The sequence below is a fragment of the Trichosurus vulpecula genome, chromosome 5, assembly GCF_011100635.1.
Source record: "Trichosurus vulpecula isolate mTriVul1 chromosome 5, mTriVul1.pri, whole genome shotgun sequence".
In the NCBI taxonomy this organism is placed as follows: domain Eukaryota; kingdom Metazoa; phylum Chordata; class Mammalia; order Diprotodontia; family Phalangeridae; genus Trichosurus; species Trichosurus vulpecula.
In genome coordinates, this window is record NC_050577.1 from 105,586,938 (window position 1) to 105,607,542 (window position 20,605).

General features: G+C 39.7%; 1 protein-coding gene and 1 non-coding gene across 2 annotated transcripts in view; both read right to left on the reverse strand.

Moving 5' to 3' along the window:
• Positions 1-17,230, reverse strand: part of WEE2 (WEE2 oocyte meiosis inhibiting kinase) — a 33,694-nt gene extending 16,464 nt beyond the window's left edge. Inside the window, exons 1-3 of the mRNA XM_036760618.1 lie at positions 17,204-17,230; positions 8,178-8,639; positions 607-764 (exon numbers count right to left, since the gene is read on the reverse strand). Coding sequence (XP_036616513.1) covers positions 607-764; positions 8,178-8,639; positions 17,204-17,230 — 647 coding nt within the window. The remainder of the gene's footprint in view (positions 1-606; positions 765-8,177; positions 8,640-17,203) is intronic.
• LOC118852512 lies at positions 17,196-17,302 on the reverse strand. Its single transcript, XR_005010584.1, has one exon. It is a non-coding gene; the product is annotated as a U6 spliceosomal RNA (small nuclear RNA).
• Between the last annotated feature and the right edge of the window lie 3,303 nt (positions 17,303-20,605).

Below are 20,605 nucleotides of genomic sequence, written 5' to 3' on the forward strand. Positions count from 1 at the left end.
CACATACTGAGAATTTAAATCTGATTAAAGTTGAAATCTCAATTTTCTTGAAAATTCTTCACTCTCTCTCAAAAGTCAGGATAGTTAATTATTCTTAAAAACAAAAAATACAAAAATAGTTTTATCAGCTCTTTTTATGGTAGCCATGGCAACTTTGGGGGGTATCTCCTTTATTGGGGCATGGCTAAACAAATGTTTGTATATGACTCTAATTGAATATTATGTCATAAGAAGTTCTTAAATAGATTGTTACAAAGGAAACTGAGGTCTCTATGAACAGATAAGAGTGAAGTGAGCAGAACTTTTACATTGAAAACATTAGTGAAAACCAACTCTATTGAATGCAGTGACAATCCACAAATTTAAAAAGACTAAAGTTAAAACATGCGCCTCCTCTCAGAGAGAGGTGATGAGCTTAACTGCAGAAAGACATACATTTTTAAGCATAACCAATGCAGGAATTTGTTTTTTTAGACCAAGCATATTTGTTAGTCTCTTTCTTTCAATTTTTTTTTATTTTTCAATTGTTCAGTGGAAGGAGAGATTAGAAATGCACATAAAACAAATTAAAAGAGGAAAAAAACAGAAAAGTATAATGACACTCACGACTCTCCTCTTATTTTCCTCTTGCCACTGGATTGAGAGACCATCCTCCTGTAGGATTCTGGAGTGAAGGGGTTCACATTGACCTGACTTGATGGGGACGTCTGGTATGCGCTAATGGCAGGTGTAAATCGGAAGTGCTTAGAACTTCTTGTACATGGCTTTCCAGAAGAATATATATTACTCGTTAGCAGGGTCTGATTTGATAACAACAAAATTAAATTTCAAACGTATGTCAGGATTGGACTAATTTTTTTAACCTATAATTTCCAATGGTAAAGGGAGCTCACAGTGAAACTGCCAGGGCACTGAGATGTTTAAGTGACCAACCAGTGTTAGGCCGAGGCAAGATCTGAATGCACGTCTTCCCAATTACTAGGCATAAGTGCACACTCTTGCACTTGTTCACTTGGGTTCTGTCCGTCTTCCCCTCCTCCCCCTTCTCTCTGTCTTTTCCCACAACCTGACCCCCCCCCCCCCCCCCCCCCCCCCCGCCACTGCCTCTCTAATACAAACAGTTCTACATCTCTCAGTCACTTTTCCACATTAGGTAAATGAAAGCCACTATATAGGACATATAGGAGCTGGAAACCCTGACCCTAAGACACTCACACTCACACACTCATTCTCACACTCTCTCTCTCTCTCTCTCTCTCTCTCTCTCTCTCTCTCGTATAATCCAGGCCTCAATATTATGTTGCAGAGATAACTCCTTTAAAAAAGTGACAATTCTCTCAGATCATACAAATCAGCAGAATATTTTACAAAGTGAAGGCTTCCCCTAAATTAGATAGCTCTGTGTGGTGTGAAAAGGGGGACAGGGGAAGCAAAATAAAAGGCCTCCAACCTAACCAGGCCCCAGAAAACAAAGCCAAAGGGGGTAAAAAAATCTCATAGTAGAAACCAATGATAACTTGGCATCTGTGCCGGGCAAAAGGTTAAATCCCTTGTTCTACATTTTTCATGAGGATATGGGAAAATATAGACATTAATATATAGGAAATTCTCACAGAGTACAAAGTGGTCATGATTTGACCCCAAGTATGACTGAATCGTCACTGAACTGTGTAAGGAAAATGTTTCGCAGTGGAGAGAGAGCCTACTTCAGAGTCAGTAAAACCTGATCTAAAGTTCCACCTTTGATATCTATTCACTACCTATTGCATTTCACTGGACAGGACACTTCCATATCTGTTTTTTTCTATGGTCTCCCAAGCCTGGGATGCTCTGCCCTATCCCACCCCATCTCGTTTGACTTTTACTTTAAGATTCAGCTCAAATTCTACCTTCTTGGTTTCCTCTCTAACCTGTCTTCTGCTTCTTAGCAGAGATCACCTTCATATTCCCTGTATATATCTTCTATGTACTTAGATAGTTTCATGCTGTCTTCCCCCATTGTAATATAAACCCTTAGAGAGCAGGAACTTTTTGTTGTTGATTTTCCCCCTCCTGCCTTTTTTTGTATCCCCAGTACTTAGGACAGCGCCTGACATATAAGCAAGTGCTTTCTGATTAACTGCCTGTGTGATCCTGAGTGAGCCACAAACTGAGTGCTGTGGGCAACTCTTCAAGACTGTTAACTTGGAAATTTTTGTAAGTATCTTTGCTAAAGGTGTCATTTTCAAGATAAGTAGGGAATAGATTCAAGTTTATAAGAATTGCATTTCTCTAATTATTAGTAATTCAGAACTCCCCCCTAATCTATTGCTTCTATGTGTATTTCCTTAGTTTCTTGTTCTTCACCACCACAAAAGAACTGCCACAAACATTTTTGAACATATGGGTCTTTTTCTTCTTCCTTTGTGTCTTCTTTCTTTGGATATACACCTAGGAGTGGCATTGCTCTGTTAAAGGCTATGCACTGTTTAATAACTTCTTTCCAAAATGACTACTGTTTCAAAGCTCTACTAAGAGTGCATTACTAGACCCGTTTTTCCACAGCACCTCCAGCATTTGTCCTTTTCTTTCTTTCTTTTCTTGAATCAACTTTATTAATTGATGGGCATGAGATAGAACCTCAAAGCTGTTTGAATTGCATTTCTCTAATTATTAGTAATTCAGAACTCCCCCCCAATCTATTGATAACTTGGAGTTTTTTTTTCTTTGAATCTTGTCTATCTTTGACTATCAATTGGGGAATGGCTCTTATTCTTATAAACTTGACCCTGTGTGACCCTGGGCAAGTCACTTAACCCTGTTTGCCTCAGTTTCCTTGTATGTAAAATGAGCTGAAGAAGGAAATGACAAACTACTCCAGTATCCTTGACAAAAAAAAAACCCAAATGGGGTCATGAATAGTTAGAAAAAACAACTGAACAGGTGGTAGAGTGGATAGAGCACTGGCCCTGGAGTCAAGAGGAGCCAAATTCAAATCCAGTCTCAGATACTTACTAGCTATGTGATCCTGGGCAAGTCACTTAACCTGGATTGCCTCCAAAAAAAATGCAGTTGAACAGCAACAATAAACGAGGGAGTTTCCTCAGTAGTAAGATGTAGGAGATCCGGACTGATAAATAGAAGTACTTTTTACAAGAGGCAGCTGGTAGCTCACTGGGTAGAACACTGGGCTTGGAGTCAAGAAGACCTGAATTCCAATCCAGCTTTAGAAATGTCCTAGCTGTGTGACCTTGGGCAAGCTACTTAACCTCCGTTTGCTACTGGAGGAGGAAATAGCAAACCACTTCAGTATCTTTGCCAAGAAAATCCCATGGACAGTATGGTTCCCCGGGGTCGCAAAGAGTCGGTTAAGAATGAACAACAACATTTACCTCAAAGGATTGTTGTGAAAGATCAAATGAAACAATGGGAAAGCACTGCAAAATTTGCCAAATGCCATACGAAAACCAAAATGACTAAAAATACGTTTTGGTATCAAACATTGAGCACATAGTAGATTTAACAAAAACAAACTTTCCTGACCAGAACATGGTGGTGTGTAAAGATCTTTGGATTTTTAGAGAATCAAAATAACAGAGTTTGAATTCTGGTTGGCCACTTTTACTAGTTGGCTAAACCTGGCCACCTCACATCCAGTTTCCACTTCTGTGTAATGAGGGCTCTGGACTAGATTCGGGTTCTTAATCTGGGGTCCATGCATTTTCATTGCACAGTCCATGCACAAGTATGCTAATAACTATTTCAACATAATTGTTTCTTTCATAATCCTATGTATTATATGCATTTAAAAATGTTATTCTGAAAATGGGATCCATAGGCTTCACGAGATGGCCAGTGAGGTCCATGATAAAAAAGGTTAAGAACTCCTGAAATAGTTGATCCAAGATCCCTTCCAACTCTAGAAGTACTAAGAATTTCTTCCAGGACATCTCTCTCCCATACCCATTCATTTATGGGAGGCATAAACATTCATTAAAGGTAGTTGCCTTGGATTTTGCTACCCGATGGAAACAGCTAACAGTCTATCGAGTGTCATCTCTTTGAAAGTAATTTTAAACCCTTATTCCTGGCCAGCCATAAATTATTGAATGCCAGCAGCATTTTCAGTTTATGTACAGTAGGGATAGTTTATACACTCTCTCCCAGCTCTTATTCTATAGAATCAAGAAGGTTAATTTTGCTTAACTGCTATCAGGGACAATTCAATGAGGGAAAGAGGGGGAAGAAAGCTATGTTAGCAAATGACAGGTGTAAAAAATATGGAATCTACAGTGGAATAGCTTAGGTACACAAGACACAGTGGTCAATGACTACAGTAATCTACTGTTTGATAAATCCGAAGACCCCAAATTCTAGGATAAGAACTCACTATTTGACAAAAACTGCTGGGAAAACTGGAAAACAATATGGCAGAAACTAGATATAGACCAATATCTTATACCATATACCAAAATAAAGTCAAAATGGGTTCACAATTTAGATGTAAAGGCTGATACTATAAGCAATCTGGGAGAGCAAGGAATAGTTTACCTGCCAGATTTATGGAGAAGGGAAGAATTTATAACACAAGAGATAACATTACAAAATGCAAAATGGATAATTTTGATTACACTAAGTTGAAAAGTTTTTGTACAAACAAAGCCAATGCAACCAAGATTAGGAGGGAAGCAGAAAATTGGGAAAGAATTTTTACAACCAGTGTCTGTGATAAAGCCTCATTTCTAAAATATATAGAGAACTGAATCAAATTTATAAGAATACAAGTCATTCCCCAATTGATAAATGGTCAAAGGATATGAACAGGCAGTTTTCAGGTAACAAAATTAAAGCAATCTATGAAAAAGAGTTCTAAATCACTATTGATTAGAGAAATGCAAATCAAAACCACTTTGAGGTACCACAACACACCTATCAGATTGGCTAACATGACAAAACAGGAGAATGATAGGTCCTGGAGAAAATGTGGGAAAATTGGAACACCAATACATTGTTGGTGGAGTTGAGAACTGATCCAACCATTCTGGAAAGCAATTCGGAACTGTGCCCAAAGGGCTATAAAACTGTACATACCCTTTGATCTTGTAATACCACTTCTAGGTCTGTTTCCTAAAGAGATCATACAAATGGGAAAAGGACCAACATGTACAAAAATATAGCTGCTCTTTTTGTGGTAGCAAAGAATTGGAAATTGAGGGGATACTCATTAGTTGGGGAATGGCTGAACAAGTTGTGGTATATGACTGTAATGGAATACTATTGTGCTATAAGAAATGATGAGCAGGCAGACTTCAGAAAAACCTGGGAAGACTTATATGAACTGAAGCTGAGTGAAGGGAACAGAACCAGGAGAACACTGTACACAGTAACAACAACGTTATATGATGACTAACTTTGATAGACTTATCTCTTCTTAGCAATGAAAGGATCTAAGACAACTCCAAAACACATATGATGGAAAATCTGGTCCACATTCAGAAAAAGAACCAATGGAGTCCTAATGCAGATTGGAGCATGTTATTTGCTCTCTTTTTTCCCCCTTTCTCTTGGTTTCTCCCATTGGTTCTAATTCTTCTTTACAACATGACTAATTGAAAATAGGTTTAATATGAATGTATATGTTGAGCCTATATCAATTTACGTGCCATCTTGGGATGGGGAGAGGGGAAAGATGGGGAGAAAATTTGGAACTCAAAATGCTATGGAAGTGAATGTTGAAAACTAAAATAAATAAATTTTTAAAAATTACAAAATATATGGGAGCCATACAACTAGCCCTTCAAGGGGTGAATTTCCAAAAAGCAAACTATTTATTGATGTCAAATATCACCAGGGGAAGGGAAGGGTTGTTCATTTGTTTTTCCAATCATGTCCAACTCTTCATGAACTATTTGGGGTTTTCTTGGCAAACACACTGAAGTGGTTTGCCATTTCCTTCTCCAGCTCATTTTACAGATGAGGAATTGAAGCAAACAGGATTGAGTGACTTGCCCAAAGTCACGCAGCTAGGAATAAGCATTTATATAGGTAACTACTGGGTGCCAGGCACTGTGGTAAGCACTTTTTTACAAATATTATCTCAGATGATCCTCCAAATAACCCCTGGAGGCAGGTGCTATTCTTGCCATTTTACAGTTGAGGAAAGGAGAAGTGATTTGCCCAGGGTTACAAAGGGAGTAAGTGCTGTGGCCCCATTTGAACTCTGGTCTTGACTCCAAGCCCAGTGCTCTATCCACTGCACCATGGCTGGGAAAGTAGAACAAAAGGCCAACTAAAGACGATCATACAGATGGCAGAGAACCAAGTCTTGGAGACACCTGAGAATGAAGGAAGTGCTTATGTGATTTAAAAAAAAGCCCAAAACAAAAGCCAACAAATGAAATACCCCAGAAGAGTGAGGGGAAAAAAACTCCATCCTTGTTTATTGAGATCAGCAACTGATCATCAATTAAAAGGGATAAAGGAGTCTGAGCCTCCCTATCCATTTAATACATACTTTTCAATAGGGCTTTGCTATTCTTTATATGCTTTCATATGCTCTTTTTTATATGCTTTATACGCTATTCTTTATATGATCTGAAAAATGTACTGGGAGGCCCAAGTCTTTAAAAGATAGGAACAGACACTTCCCCAAAGAGAAACTATTAATAACCATAGGAAAAAATGCTTTAAATTGCTGAAAAGGAAATCAAAACAGCCCTGAGGGTTTCCACCTCACACCCAGCAAATTAACAGAGATATGGTGGAGGGGTGGTGGAAGGACTGGCACGCTAAACCATCATAGGTTGAACTTCGAATTCTAACTACTCAGAGAAGCAGTTTGGATTTAAATAAAGTGACTAATCCCTTGACCTAGAGACTTCACTTTTAACCCCAAGGAAGTCATGGACAAAGAAAAAAAAAGATTCCTTTAAAGCACCAAAATATTCATACTTTTTGTGGTAGCAAAGAACTGGAAATAAGGTAGTTGCCCACCAGCTGGAAAATGGCTGAACAATTATACAAACAGACTATTATTGTGCTATAGGAAAAGGTAAACCTAAGTTCAGAGAAGTCTGGAAAGAATTACAGGAACTGATGCAAAATGGACTAAACAAAACTAGGAAAATAATACATACAAAAATTACAAAAATGGAAGTGAAAAGAACAATTAAAGTCTAAACTGAATATTTCAGAAATATAATGGTCAAGCTTTACCTCAAAAAAGGAGGCATAAGAAGGTAACCCTCCCTCCCCCCTGCAAAAGTTGGGTCCACAAATATGGAACATTACAATAAAGTTAGAATTGTTTTAATGTATTGGTTAATTTTGCTTAATTTCCCTCCTTATATCCTCACTCCTCTTTTTAAAGTTTTTTTTTTGTTGTTGTTCATTTGCTTGAAGGGATGGCTCTCTATAGGAATAGGAGACCAGAAAGAAATGTAGGTCTATGAAAAGAAAGATCTCAACAAATCCTATTTTTTAAAAAAAGGATAAACTAGAAGTGTTCCTTAATGTGGATAAAATGTTATGCAAATTTCATCTCAAGTCTTGACCATCTTCATTCATGGTCTGCCTTCCCTTAATTGATTATTTCCAATTTAACCTGAATATTGCTAGTTTGCATATAATTGTTGCTCAAAATTGTTTGCTTTGTCTGCTCTCTTAGCTCCGGGAGAGTAGGGGCTATCTTTTGCTTTTCTTTGTATACCCCAATGCTTAGCACAGTTAAGCTCTTAATAAATGTTTATTGAGGGGCAGTTAGGTAGTACAATGGATAGAATGCAGGCCCTAGAGAGAGGAAGAGCCAAGTTCAAATCCAACCTCAGACACTTACTAGCAGTGTGACCCTGGGCAAGTCACTTAACCTAGCTTGTCTCATTTCCTCATCTGTAAAATGAGCTGGAAAAGGAAATGGCAAATCTCTCTAGTATCTCTGCCAAGAAAACCCCAAGGTGGTTCGTGGAGAGGCAGACACCACTGAAATGACTCAACAACAAATGTTTATTGACTGACTGATCATCTCAAGAAAAGGTTAGAGTGCTTAAAGTTTGTTAAGATTCACAAATAGAACACTTAATGGAAATATAAAAGGGATTATATTCTTTTTTCCCCTCAGAAAATGAAAAACACACTGTATCTCCGAAAGGGAAATATTTGAGACAGACAGACTTTAGCTATCAGCTCTCTAATATGCTTACCTTGGGTGTACGTGGAGAGTCATAAAGTTGCAGCTTTTTCCAGGATGCTACTGGGGTCCCAGAGATGTCAATGAAAGGGTATGCCGAAGGACTCTGCGGCAAGGAGACATTCGCTGTCTGGTCAGGACTCTCTCTGGAATTGCTGTGAGGAGGTGTAGATTGACTGGAGATGCACGTGGGCATCTCCTCAGGAACCACCCTAGTCAACGGGGACTGAGGCTCACCGATCTTCTCTGGGGTCTGAAATGAGGATGCAGGCCAATGGGAAATTGGCGGAGAACACTGAGTGGAGCTCTTGGTTGCTTCCTGGAGTTTGTTACTGTTTTTTCCTTCCTCCCTTCCTCCTAGGTTCCCAGCATCTTTTTCACTGGAGAAAGAGACATTCCATTTCAGCACCAGGTCATCTTTGTTCTTATTTCCTTCCATCTCAGCCACAAGGGCTTCAAAGTACTGGTCAGGAGTCTGCAGCAAAGAGAGAATAGGAGAAAATTTGGTTCTCAAGTTGTAGGTTTCTCTCTATTCAATAGAGGTCAAGATGCACCATTGATACACCTTAAATATTACCTACCAGTTGTACACGATTGATACAACTTAAACACCACCCACCTCTGTAACTCAGTTTACAGGACTCACTGCATGTGGAATAAAGAAAACTTCTTAGAGGCTATGAGATATTAAAACCAATTCTATCCCACAGTCCCACCTTCTAGGTCCTCCACTCATTCTCCCCTTACCCCTATGTTTCACGTGCTAGCCAAATATGGATTTCATTTCCTAGATGTATTTTTTTTAAATCCCACTAGCAAAAGGTTGGGATGAAGTCTATTCTTGCAGAGAAATAAGTGAGCAGTAAGCCTAGCACACACTATTTATAAATACTCACCTGCCCGTGTTTTAAGCTAACAGCTTGTAATTACCACTCAGCCCACCGGTACTTAATCACCATAGCTAAGGAGCCTCACATAGACTTTGGCTCTAGCTCAGGTCCCTAACAGGGCAAACTTCTCTGGATCCTCTGACATATTCACCCCCCGACACAGATTCACAAGGGCTGTATCACTTAAATTTTCAGAGGAACAAGTGATCAAACGGCCGTTAGGAAGGATAAAGGGACAGACCAAAAATAATCTTAGGTTTTTAGAATTGGAAGGGTCTTTAGGGATCATGTGTTCTGTCAGGGAAAAGGCAAGAGAGGAAGATTAACCACTCTTAGAATTAGAAGATGGATAAAAATTACTCCCAAGAAGAAGACTGCTACTATTACTAAAGCTCTATTTTGTGTAATGTTTTATATTTTGAAATATCTTTCACTAGTTTCTCATTTCATTCTCACGATAACCTAGGGGAGGGGGACAATTATTGGAAAGAAAAATGAAGGGAATGAAATGAGAGAGAAAACTATCACCCAAACTTCTAAAATCAAGCAAGAACACTCATAAGAAAAATGAATGCCTCTTTTAATTAGACTCTCTGCCTGCTTAAGGAAGAGATCCTAAAAGTTTTGAGAGGAGAATTCTCCAGTACTCATAACAAAGATGGAGACAAAAATAGTTTTTTTTCTCCCCTCTCCTTCCTTTGATTCTCCCTCCTATAGAAACCTCCCAAAGGATAAACTTGGAAAGGTTTAATGCAATTGGCGCTAAGGTACAAATAACTGACAGGCTTACCCCTTTTAGAGGGGATTTGTTTCCCAAACTAGAGGCTATTACAGGTTCTGGATTTCAGTCCCAGACCTGCTAGTTGCTACGATCTTGGGTAAATCACTTCCCCTCACCATTGAGCACTGTTCTCTCTTGTGTAAAATGAGGTAGTAAGACTAGAATTTTTGAAAGCCCCTCCCAGTTTTCTATCATCTAATTCTAATTCCAAAGATCTCCAAGTAGAGGAATTTGGGGGCAGGGAGGGGCGGGGATTGCTGGTTTTTAGCAGGGTATCTTGCTTCTGTGCCTCAGTTACTCAGGGTGAGCTCAGTCAGAACTCGGTCCCCTGGAAAGTCCAGGGATATAAAACACAGGGAATGACTTTTGTATATCAGCAACCAGCTCCACCCCACCCACCTGCCCTTCCTCACCCTTGGAAGCCACGCTTGCTACACCCACCACCTTCCGGAAAAACCAAGTTACTCACAGAATGAAAATCTTTTCTTTCTGGATCACATTTGTTTCTACCATATTAAAGGCAAAGGTCTAGGAGTAAGATTTTTTTCTCTTTGTTTAATGTTTGTTTGAAGATTTGTTTTTATTGACAATTGTTGTTTATAATTTCTCTTTTTGAAAGTCTCCAAAAGAGGAGAGGCCATGGGTTTGTATAGTGTGGGCTGGGGAAGTGATGAGGAAAAGAGACCAAGCTCTGCAAAGAGTTATATGTGAAACTACATGTTTCTTCTATATGTGAAACTATATGTTTCTTCTATGTGTGAAACTACATGTTTCTTTTATATGTGAAACTATGTTCTATATGTGAAACTACATGTTTCTTCTACATGTGAAACTGGGAGTGGGGACTGGGAAGAGGGGATGTCTCCAGTGTAGCGTTTGGAGCCAGGTGATCTGCCTTCTGGCAGTGATATTTCTCTTGGTCCTATTTAATCTATTGTTTCTGCTTCCCCTTCCTAGAAATCTGGGACTGCTCCTAGGGGAAAAAAAATAAGAGTAAATATGACTCACTGAGATGATATCACCGTGATCCAAGGAAAGTAAAAAGGACTTGGGGGGGGGGGGAAGGGGGGAGTCTGGACCTGTGATTTCATCAGGTAAAAGCTAGCTTTTATATAGTACTTATTATGTGCCAGGCCCCACACTAACCACTTTACAAATATTACTTCTTTGATCTTCACCACAACCCTGAAATGCAGGTGCTATTATCCCCTTTTACATTTGAGAAAGCAGAGGCAAACGCAGGTTAAGTGCCCAAGGTCACACACCACACACCTAGGATCTAAGGCTAGATTTGAATCAAGTGTGGGGATTTTCTCATCGGGGTAGGGCAACATTCTGTCTTCTCTGCAATTTATAGTCTCACAGAATTGCCTGGGACCCTAAGAGTTTAAATGGCTTGCCTCTGATCACATAGTCAGTAGGTACCAGAGGTAGATTTTGAACCCAGGTCTTCCTAAACCTGAGGCCAACTCTCGTCCATTGGGCCATACTGCCTATTTGACTCTTGAGGTTGCTTAAATTTCCCATACTGATTTGACTTCTCTATCAGATGCTTCTTTGTTCCACATTAAGGAGTGGAAACATGATGGAATTTGGAGTCAGAAGGATACGGGTTCAAATGCCAGACTCCTCCATCACTACCATGGGCGAGTCATTTTTTACATTTAATGGACTCAGTTTCCTTATGTCTAAAATGAAGGGACTAGATGACTTGACCAGAGATGTCAAACACACCTTAGGCTGCCAGCAACATTGCTGAGTGGGGCCCAACCAGAATAAACATAAGTGGGAAACATCAACAAAATGAATTTTAAAACACAGTAAAGCATAGATAACAACGCATTTTAAAATGTTTACTTGTTTCAGACTCTTCATGACACTCTCTGGAGTTTTCTTGGCAAAGGTATTAGACTGGTTTGCCATTTGCTTGTCCAGCCCGTTTTACAGATGAGGAAACTGAGGCAATCAGGATTCAGTGACTTGACCAGGCTGGATTTGAACTCAGGTCCACCTGACTTCAGGGTCAACCCTCTATCCACTGCTCCACCTAGCTGCCCATACATTCTATAACTCAATGTACAGATGTACAGATTAGTGTCCCCAGTTTCTATTTAACATAATTGGACCAGAGGCCAAGGTCATAGTTCTGAGTCTATGATCGTAAGTGCTGTTTAATTTATTACAGTTGGCATTTATGTAACTCCTCAGATTTGTAAATCCCTTCACAGGTGCTTACTCATTTGATCCTCATGACAAGTCTGTGAGGTAGGTTATTTATTAAGCCCATTTTACAGATGAGGAAACCGAGGTAGAGACAAATTGAAGTGATGTGCCCAGGGCACACTAAGTGACAGGCAGGATTTGAACTCAGGTCTTCCTGACACCCAAGTCATGCATTCTATCCACTGTGCTACCTAGCTGCCGTTGTTCATTTAAAAATATTTTGCTGACAATTATAGGCATGGTGTCCTTTGCTCCTCACCCCATAGAGAAGCAGACATTATAGATATTTTTAAGCCTCATTTTACAAATGAGGACACTGAGGCTTAGATTTTTTTTGGTCTAATTTAATAATATTTTATTTTTTCCAATTACATAGAAAGACAATTTTTAACATTTCTCCCTCTCTCCCTGGCCTCTCCCTGAAATGGTAAGCAATTTGATATAGGTTATGTATGTGCCATCATGTGAAGCATAGTTCCATATTAGTCATGTTGTGAAAGAAGAAACAGACCAAAAGAAAAAAAAACATGAAAAAATAAAGTGAAAATAGTATGCTTTGATCTGCATTCAGACTCCATCGGTTCTTTCTCTGGATGTGGATAACATTTTCCATCATGGGTCCTTTGGAATTGTCTTGGATCATTGTATTGCCGAGAAGAGCTAAGTTAGTCATTGGTGATCACTGCACAATGTTGCTGTTACTGTGTACAATTTTCTCCTTGTTCTGTCACTTCACTTTGCATCAGTTCATGTAAGTCTTTCCAGGTTTTTCTGAAATCCACCTGCTCATCATTTCTTACAGCATAATAGCATTCTATTATATCCATATACTACAACTTGTTCAGCCATTCCCAAACTGATGGGCATCCCCTCAATTTCCAATTCTTTGCCCCTACAAAAAGAGTTGCTCTACATTTTTTTGTACATGTAAATCCTTTTCTCTTTTTATGATCTTTGGCCTAGTAGTGATATTGCTGGATCAAAGGGTATGCACAGTTTTATAGCACTTTGTGCATAGTTCCAAATTAATCTCCAGAATGGTTGGATCAGTTCAAAACTCCATCCACAATGCATTGATATCCCCAGTTTTCCCACATCATCTCCAGTGTTTGTCACTTTCCTATTCTGTCATATTAGCCAAGATAATTTTAAAATAACAATAGTTAACATATAGTGAGTACTTTAGTTTGTAAAGTGCTTTTATAACTATCTCATTTTATTTCCACAACCTCCCTAGTAGGTACTATTATTATCCCTGTTTTACAGATGAGGAAACTGAGGCAGACAGGTTAATTAAATTATTTGCCAGGGTCATACAGCTGGTAAGTGCTTACTCCAGGTCTGGCACTCTATCCACCTGGACATCTAACTTCCTCAGTAACTTGCCCATGGTCACATAGCTAGTAAGTATCAGAGGCAGGAGTGAAAGCCAGATTCCCTCCTGATTCCTAAATCCAGAACTTTATTCACTGCCTACTGCTTTTTCAGTCTTGTATTGTGCATGCCAATGTGCTTCTTGCCAGACTCGCTGTTAGCAGCAGTAAATTTTCCTGAAATGTTCATGATAGCGATGGCTTTCATCACAATGTTCACACTCCCACATCCTTATTACTCAGCAGCAGCACACCTTAGGACCTGGTCAGTTTGCTTTATTCAATTATTGTATTTGTTTTGCTTTGCTTTTGCTGTGAAGATCTGACCTAACTAGAATGTTTGGTGGAGCATCATGCTCAGTTTCATACTCTAAGAAGGCTACTTGCGTTCATTTTCATAGCTTTTATGACAGCTATATTAAAGAATATTCGGATTATGCCCTTTCTAGTCTCAGGAACTGAAGGAGTTAATTTATGTAGCTAGGCAGAAATTATGGTGTTTATTGAATCTTGGAACCTGTTTTCTTAGGAAAGGACCTGTGTGTGTCTCCTCAAAAAAAGTAGGGGCAATTATCTATACTCTAATGATAAAATAAGGTTTGCCTGGGAGGGAGAGGGAGAGAATAAGCATTTATATAGTGCACCAATGTTAAGTGCTTTACACATATTGTCTCATTTGATCCTTACAACAATTGTGGGAGGTACATACCACTAATATCCTCATTTTATAATTGAGGAAAGTGAGAGACAAACCAAAGTTAAGTGACTTGCCCAAGGTCACACAACTAGTGTCAGAGGCAGGATTTCAACTCAGTTCTTTTTTGTCTCCAGGTCTGGCATTCTTTCCACTGTTCTTAAGCCCTCTTCTAGCTCTTACATTCAATATGCTTATCTAATTTAATTTTGTAATAAAAATTAGGTGTTTGGTTACTTATTGAAAATTTGTATTAACTTTAAGGATGACAGAAGAGTTTAGCTGAATATATCTACCTGTTAGAAATTACTTCCTCATTTGTGTGTGTGTGTGTGTGTGTGTGTGTGTGTGTGTAACTGAACAGGTGTAAATCAATATAGTCATATTCCTATTTGGATGTGGGGAGCTGGGTTTGCCCTGGAAGCTCTGAGTGGCCATTAGCTCTTATGGCTAGAGAGCGACATGCAAATGCAGAAAAGGTCTTCCCTATTTTTTTTCTTCCCTTGGGAGAGACTTGATTGGGGTGCAGGAGCTGGAGGATGGTACAGAAACAGAGAGCTGGCAATGGCAATCAGTGGTATACCTTAAGCTTGACAATCATGTTAAGAGGCAACATGGCATAGAACATAAAATGCTGATCTTGAGGCCAAGAAAATTTGGGTTCAAATTCCACCTGTGACACATACTGGCCATGTAACCTCAGCAAATCACTTAACCTCTCCCTGGGTTCTAGGCAACTAAGACTAGATATACTACAGAAAAGGTGCCAACCTGCTTGGGCAAAAATGAATTTACGCATTAGGAGTTTTCTATAGCAATGAAATCATAGGTCCAGTGTCAATTCTTAATGATATTAAGAAGGTAAAACTCACCTGGAGGGGAAGAAGTTTTCAGTTACATTCCTCTGGCTTCCTCCCAGAACCCAGGACTTGGAGTCAAATCAGAAAGCTGAGAGATTTGCCAAGATTCAACAGGGACGAGATGTCATGATTTTGTCTGCTGGGTAGGCATTTTGAAAAGACAGACTGCTCTGCTCTCTGAGTCACTGGAGGAGGGGAGGGCTATGAGGGACCATGGAAAGATAATAAGGCCTAACTGTGAGAGAGCCTGCCATGGGGGGAGCACCTTGCATGGTAGTAGGCTCCCTATCCCTTCCTCTAGGGAGTTAGAGTCCATAGGAGAGAGAAGGAGAGAGAGAGACAGAGAGGAGAGAGAGCTGTCTGTGACCATTGACTGTAGCCAGAGCTTGTGGAAGCTGGCAATTCATCTACTTTTCTCATCGAGATATTGACTGGACTATATGGAAGGAGACAAAATACACCATTTTAGAAACATCCTGTGTGACTAAAATGATAACCTTGTTCTTTCTTTGGAAAGGGCTTTCCAGCCACACCACTGGCCTAATTGAGCAGGTAGCTTATACAATAAAATCTTAAGCCTCCCATTACTGGAAATCCAGTATGGCAGAGCAACACCCCATTGGTCCAGTTACCAGTATGCTGCTGATTTGTTTTATACTCTAGGGGGCTAGATAAGGGGCTTATCTAAATAGGTACTGGGTAAGTGGGTGGGTGGTCCTGCTTAGTGTACTAGTAAATTTCTTTTCTTTTCCATTTGGCTACTCACTTTATTTGACTTGTGTAATAGTGGACCCACCCCTGCACTAGAAAGTGAGAATCTCCCTGGGTTCTCTCTAAGAACTCAGGATGAGAAATTCCCTTCAGCAAATGCTGGTAGTTCTTACTTACTAAAAGCATTCTAGCTCACCTGATTATAGGTATTGACATGAGATCAGGGAGGGGAGGAGTCCAGATTGCTGAAACCTGATGGTCTTCCTTGGGAAGCTGTAAATTCTAGTCGATTTGGTGACCAAGCACAATTCCAGAAGACTCAGAATGAAGCATGCTATTCATCTCCTGACAGGGAGGTGATGGATGCAATATGCAGAATAAGACATTTTAAAATATGGCTAGCATGGAGATTTATTTTGCTTGATTATGCATATTTTTTACCAGGGTTTTGTGTTTTCTTTTTCTTCTTTCCACTAGCTGTAGGGAGATGGGAGAGGGAGAGAAAAATACATGCTTGTTAATTGAAAAGCAAGCTGTTAATGGGCCAGATGGAGATGGCTGGCTTTTTATCAGAGTAGTGAGCAAATGCTTAATAAATATTTGTTGATTGATTCTATGCATTTGTATCCCCCATTGCCTAGCACAGTGCCTGGCATGTAATAGGTGCTTGATAAATGCCTATTGATCAACTGACAAAGCTTTCCTGGCACTCCTGAAATCACATCATTTTGTCATCCCTGTAAATACTGTACACCTACACACACATGGATATTCTTGGGAAGAAGCCAATTCCAGGGGAATAGTAATGGGCTCATTCTAAGTACTGTGTCCATATCATCTTACCTTTTCTTCTGGTCATCCTGGTACCCCAACTTTCTCAAAGTCATTGGTAACTAGCCAAAGTTAGTCCTCAATGTCCAGTCTCAGCTGTTTAAATCCTTGATGAATTTCAGCTAAAAAGTGAGAAGGGTCATTTGATCTTGGGAAATTCCTTGCCTTTTCCTGTGCCCAAGTTTTACCATTCATAAGAAGAAAAAAAAATTCTCCCTTTATCTGCTTCACAGGGATGTGGTAAGGAAGAAAGAGATCTTGTCTATAACACATTTCAATTTCCTTCAAGAAAAGTGCTATGCACTGTTTACTTACATGAGAGTCAGTCCTGAATAATTGTTGTACCTCGAGTAAAGAATTGGAAAAAAAAATTGAATTTGGCTGTTTCAAATGCCACTAATTTAAGGGGGAAAGAAGGGATGGAAGAAGCATTTATTTTTTTAATTAATATTTTATATTTTTAGTTTACAATACTCAGTTCTGCATGAATTTGAGTTCCAGATTTTCTTCCCCCCTCTCCCCCTCCCTCCCCAAGAGGGCATGGAATCCAATATATCTTGTACATATAACTTCGCATTGAACTTATTTACACAATAGTCAAGTTGTAAAGAAGAATTATGACCAATGGAATGAATCATGAGAAAGAAGAAACAAAACCAAAAGAGAAAAAAAATACGGAACGCTTCACGAACTTGCGTGTCATCCTTGCACAGGGGCCATGCTAATCTTCTCTGTATCGTTCCAATTTTAGTATATGTGCTGCCGAAGCAAGCACTTTTTTCTTTTCTTTTTTTTTGTTTATGTTTTTGTTGTTTTTTTTGTTTTTTGGAGGAAGGCTGGGCAATTGGGGTTAAGTGACTTGCCCAAGGTCACACAGCTAGTAAGTGTGTCAAGTGTCTGAGGCCGCATTGGAACTCAGGTCCTCCTGACTCCAAGGCCAGTTCTCTACTCACTGCGCCACATAGTATTTATTAACCCTCTATGTGCCAGGTGCTGTGTTTTCACAAGTATCTTATTTGATCCTCACAATAGCCCTGTGAGGCAGATCCTATTATTTTATACATTTTTATGCTTGAAGAAACGGGTAGACAGGAGTTAAGTGATTTGCTCAGGGCAACGTCTAATCAGCATCTGAGGCAAGATTTGAACTCAGGTCTTTCAGGGACTTTACAAAGACTAGAGAGGGATCAGATATTACCTACATGCCTTTACTTCTAATTCTCTCTTTGCCATTCCTGGTTTACTTGAGAAGAATGGCATTGAACCAGGATGGTGTTTGCTCTGCCACGAAGCCTAAACTTGGGCAAGCAGTCCTGTCAGGAATGGTGTCAAGTAGCAGATGATTAAAAAAAAAATTACCATTGCCTTTACAATAAGAACAATGCAGTTTACATACAGGTCCTGATGGCACCTATTGTTTGCCCACCTGGCATCCTTATAGTCACGTGTGTGCACATACAATTTTTCAAACGTAGTTGCAGTTGGTTGTTACACAGAGCTTCTGGTTCTGCCCTTTTTACTGTGCATTATCCTATACTGATCTTTCCAAGTTCCTGTTTGCTCTTTGAGTTTGTCCTTCTGTGTGGCCACATCATCCTCCCTGCCTCAGTGTATCTAACACAGTCTGCTTAGTCATTTTCCAGCTGTGAAACGTTTAGGTAGTTTCCAGTTTTTTCCTATAGCACAGCTATAAACATCTTTATACAAATAGGTCTCTTTATTTACTTGGGAGAGATTCCAAAGGATGGGATCACGGGATTTGGCCAGTTTTATGACTTTTGTTGCTTGCCATATTGCTTTTCAGAAAGACTGGGCCAACTTTCATGGCGACTGTCACTTGGAAAAGGAGAAATGGTACCATGGAAGGAGCCCAGACTGGGGAGACAGAGGATCTGAATTCAAATTCTACCTCTGATACTTACTACCTATATGATGCTGGGCAAGTCATTCAACCTACCTGTGCCCTCAGTTTCCTTATCTGCATAATGGGCAGGTTGAACTAGATGGCTTAAGGTCCTTCCTAGTTCAATCTTGACGTTCCTAGGACCTGTTTCCCCATTTCTTCTAACATTCCATTTTGTTCAGTGTCATCTTTCCCAAAGTATAGAATCACAGAAGGCTAGAGCTGGAAAGGATCTTAGAAATCTTCTGGTTCAGCCATCTTATTTTACAGGTGTCATGGAGGCCCAGAGAGGGGAAGTGATTTACTGAAGGTCACAAGGAGAGTTAGTAGAAGAGCCCAGAACTTAAAACCTAGATCTCTTGGATTCCTTACCTACTTGTTTCACACTATGACATCTCCTTTAGGTGAGATTGGGCTTCATGGTTCTTTTAATTTGCATTTCTTTAATTATTAGTGCAACTGGACCTATTTCAGGTGTTTATTTGCAGTTTGGCTTTCTCTTTGGTGAATTAGGTGATAGGCCAGGGTTTCTCACCTCCTGGCATGTAGGTTAGTTCTTTTCCTAAGTACCTAGGTAGCATCCTGGGAAGACACTCAAAACTTCATCATCCCAAGGAGCTAAGGCTCAAGCTACATCAATGTTGAAGCAACTTTCTAGTGGCCTCAGGTTGTAATAACTGAGGCTCCCTGTTTACCTTGGGCTGGCACATTTGGAGTCAGGGCCCTTCCAGACTTGGCAGATTTCCCAAGGCTGAGTGAAGCACCACACCCTAATCTGTTGACCAGAACCATTTCCATATGGAGGTTAGGGAGGCTGAATCTTCCAGGTTCTTTGTTGGGCTGTTCCTTATTGAGTTACTTTCTCAACAAGGCTAAGTAAACCTTCTCTTCTAAACTGATAAATAATACATTCCAATATGAGACCTAAACTACCAGGAGACTGGCTTCTGTGACTTATCCTACCACATATCCTTTTGACTAAGCAGTGAGGATTGGTAATTATCCTTATAAATTTGTATAAGTAAATTCTGGATATTAAGCTTTCATCTGGCAAGTACTTCACAAAACATTTTTCCTAATGTAACTCCTGGCCCAGTAAGTCCCTTTCCACAATAGGCTTTGGCTTTGAATTTACCAGATAGGTTCATGGTCAGGGAGGCAGGAAGGAGGGTGACTGGGAGTCAAGCTTCTCTTTGCCTCATGGCTCCCACATTAGAGGAAGTCTTCTAATAGATAAAGACAATTTTGTGGGGTTATTGAATAGATATTTAGGATATTTCCCCTTTACTTAGGATTTATACTGTCTAAGCAACTCCAAGAACAAGCCAGCTGCTGCACAGCCTGGACTTTTAGTTCTTTTGTTGCAAAAAAAAAACCCAAACCAAAAACCAAAACCAAAAAAACCCTCCTAGCAGTGGTACTTTTCTCCTTTGAGATGGTGAAAATCATCCTGCACCCAACTAGGAAACATGGAACTTCTTGAGCTTATGAGGTTACTGCCAGGGCTGGAAAGTCCATTTTTAATTTTTGGTGTTTGGGTGAGTTTTGATTAGAGAAACAGAAAGGTAGAAGAGGGAGCTGAGGTCTTGAGATTTAGTTGAAAGTTTGTCCAGGCAAACACATTCACATTTCCATGTGTTTATTACTGCCATTGTCTCTTGGGGAGGGAGGGAAAGAAATCTCTACCCCTGCACTCCTTGTTAGAAGTCCAAGGGAGAGATGAATGTAGGTAGGACCCCCAAAGGCCAGAAAACATTTCTCCTTGTTCTTCTAATAGATGACTCCTCCTGATTCAATTGTCAATCATTTTCAATGCAACTGCCATCACTGGTGATAGTGAACACTTAAGAATTAAGAATTGCCAAGTCATCCCAAAGCACTTGTCTTTTCTGGAAGGAACCAAAGCACATGCCCAGCTCCATAGGAGTTGCCCCCAGACCAGTGAATCAGACGTTTCTTCTGACTATCCCCATTAAAATAAACTTGTGTTTTTATTTTGATACTATTTTATCATGCTATTTTTAAAATTACATAATTAAAACTGTTATTTGTAGTTGTTCAGTTGTGTCTGACTCTTCCTGACCCTATTCGGGGTTTCTTAGTAAAGCCACTGGTGTGGTTTGCCATTTCTTTCTCCAACTCATTTTACAGATGAGAACCTGAGGCAAACAGGGT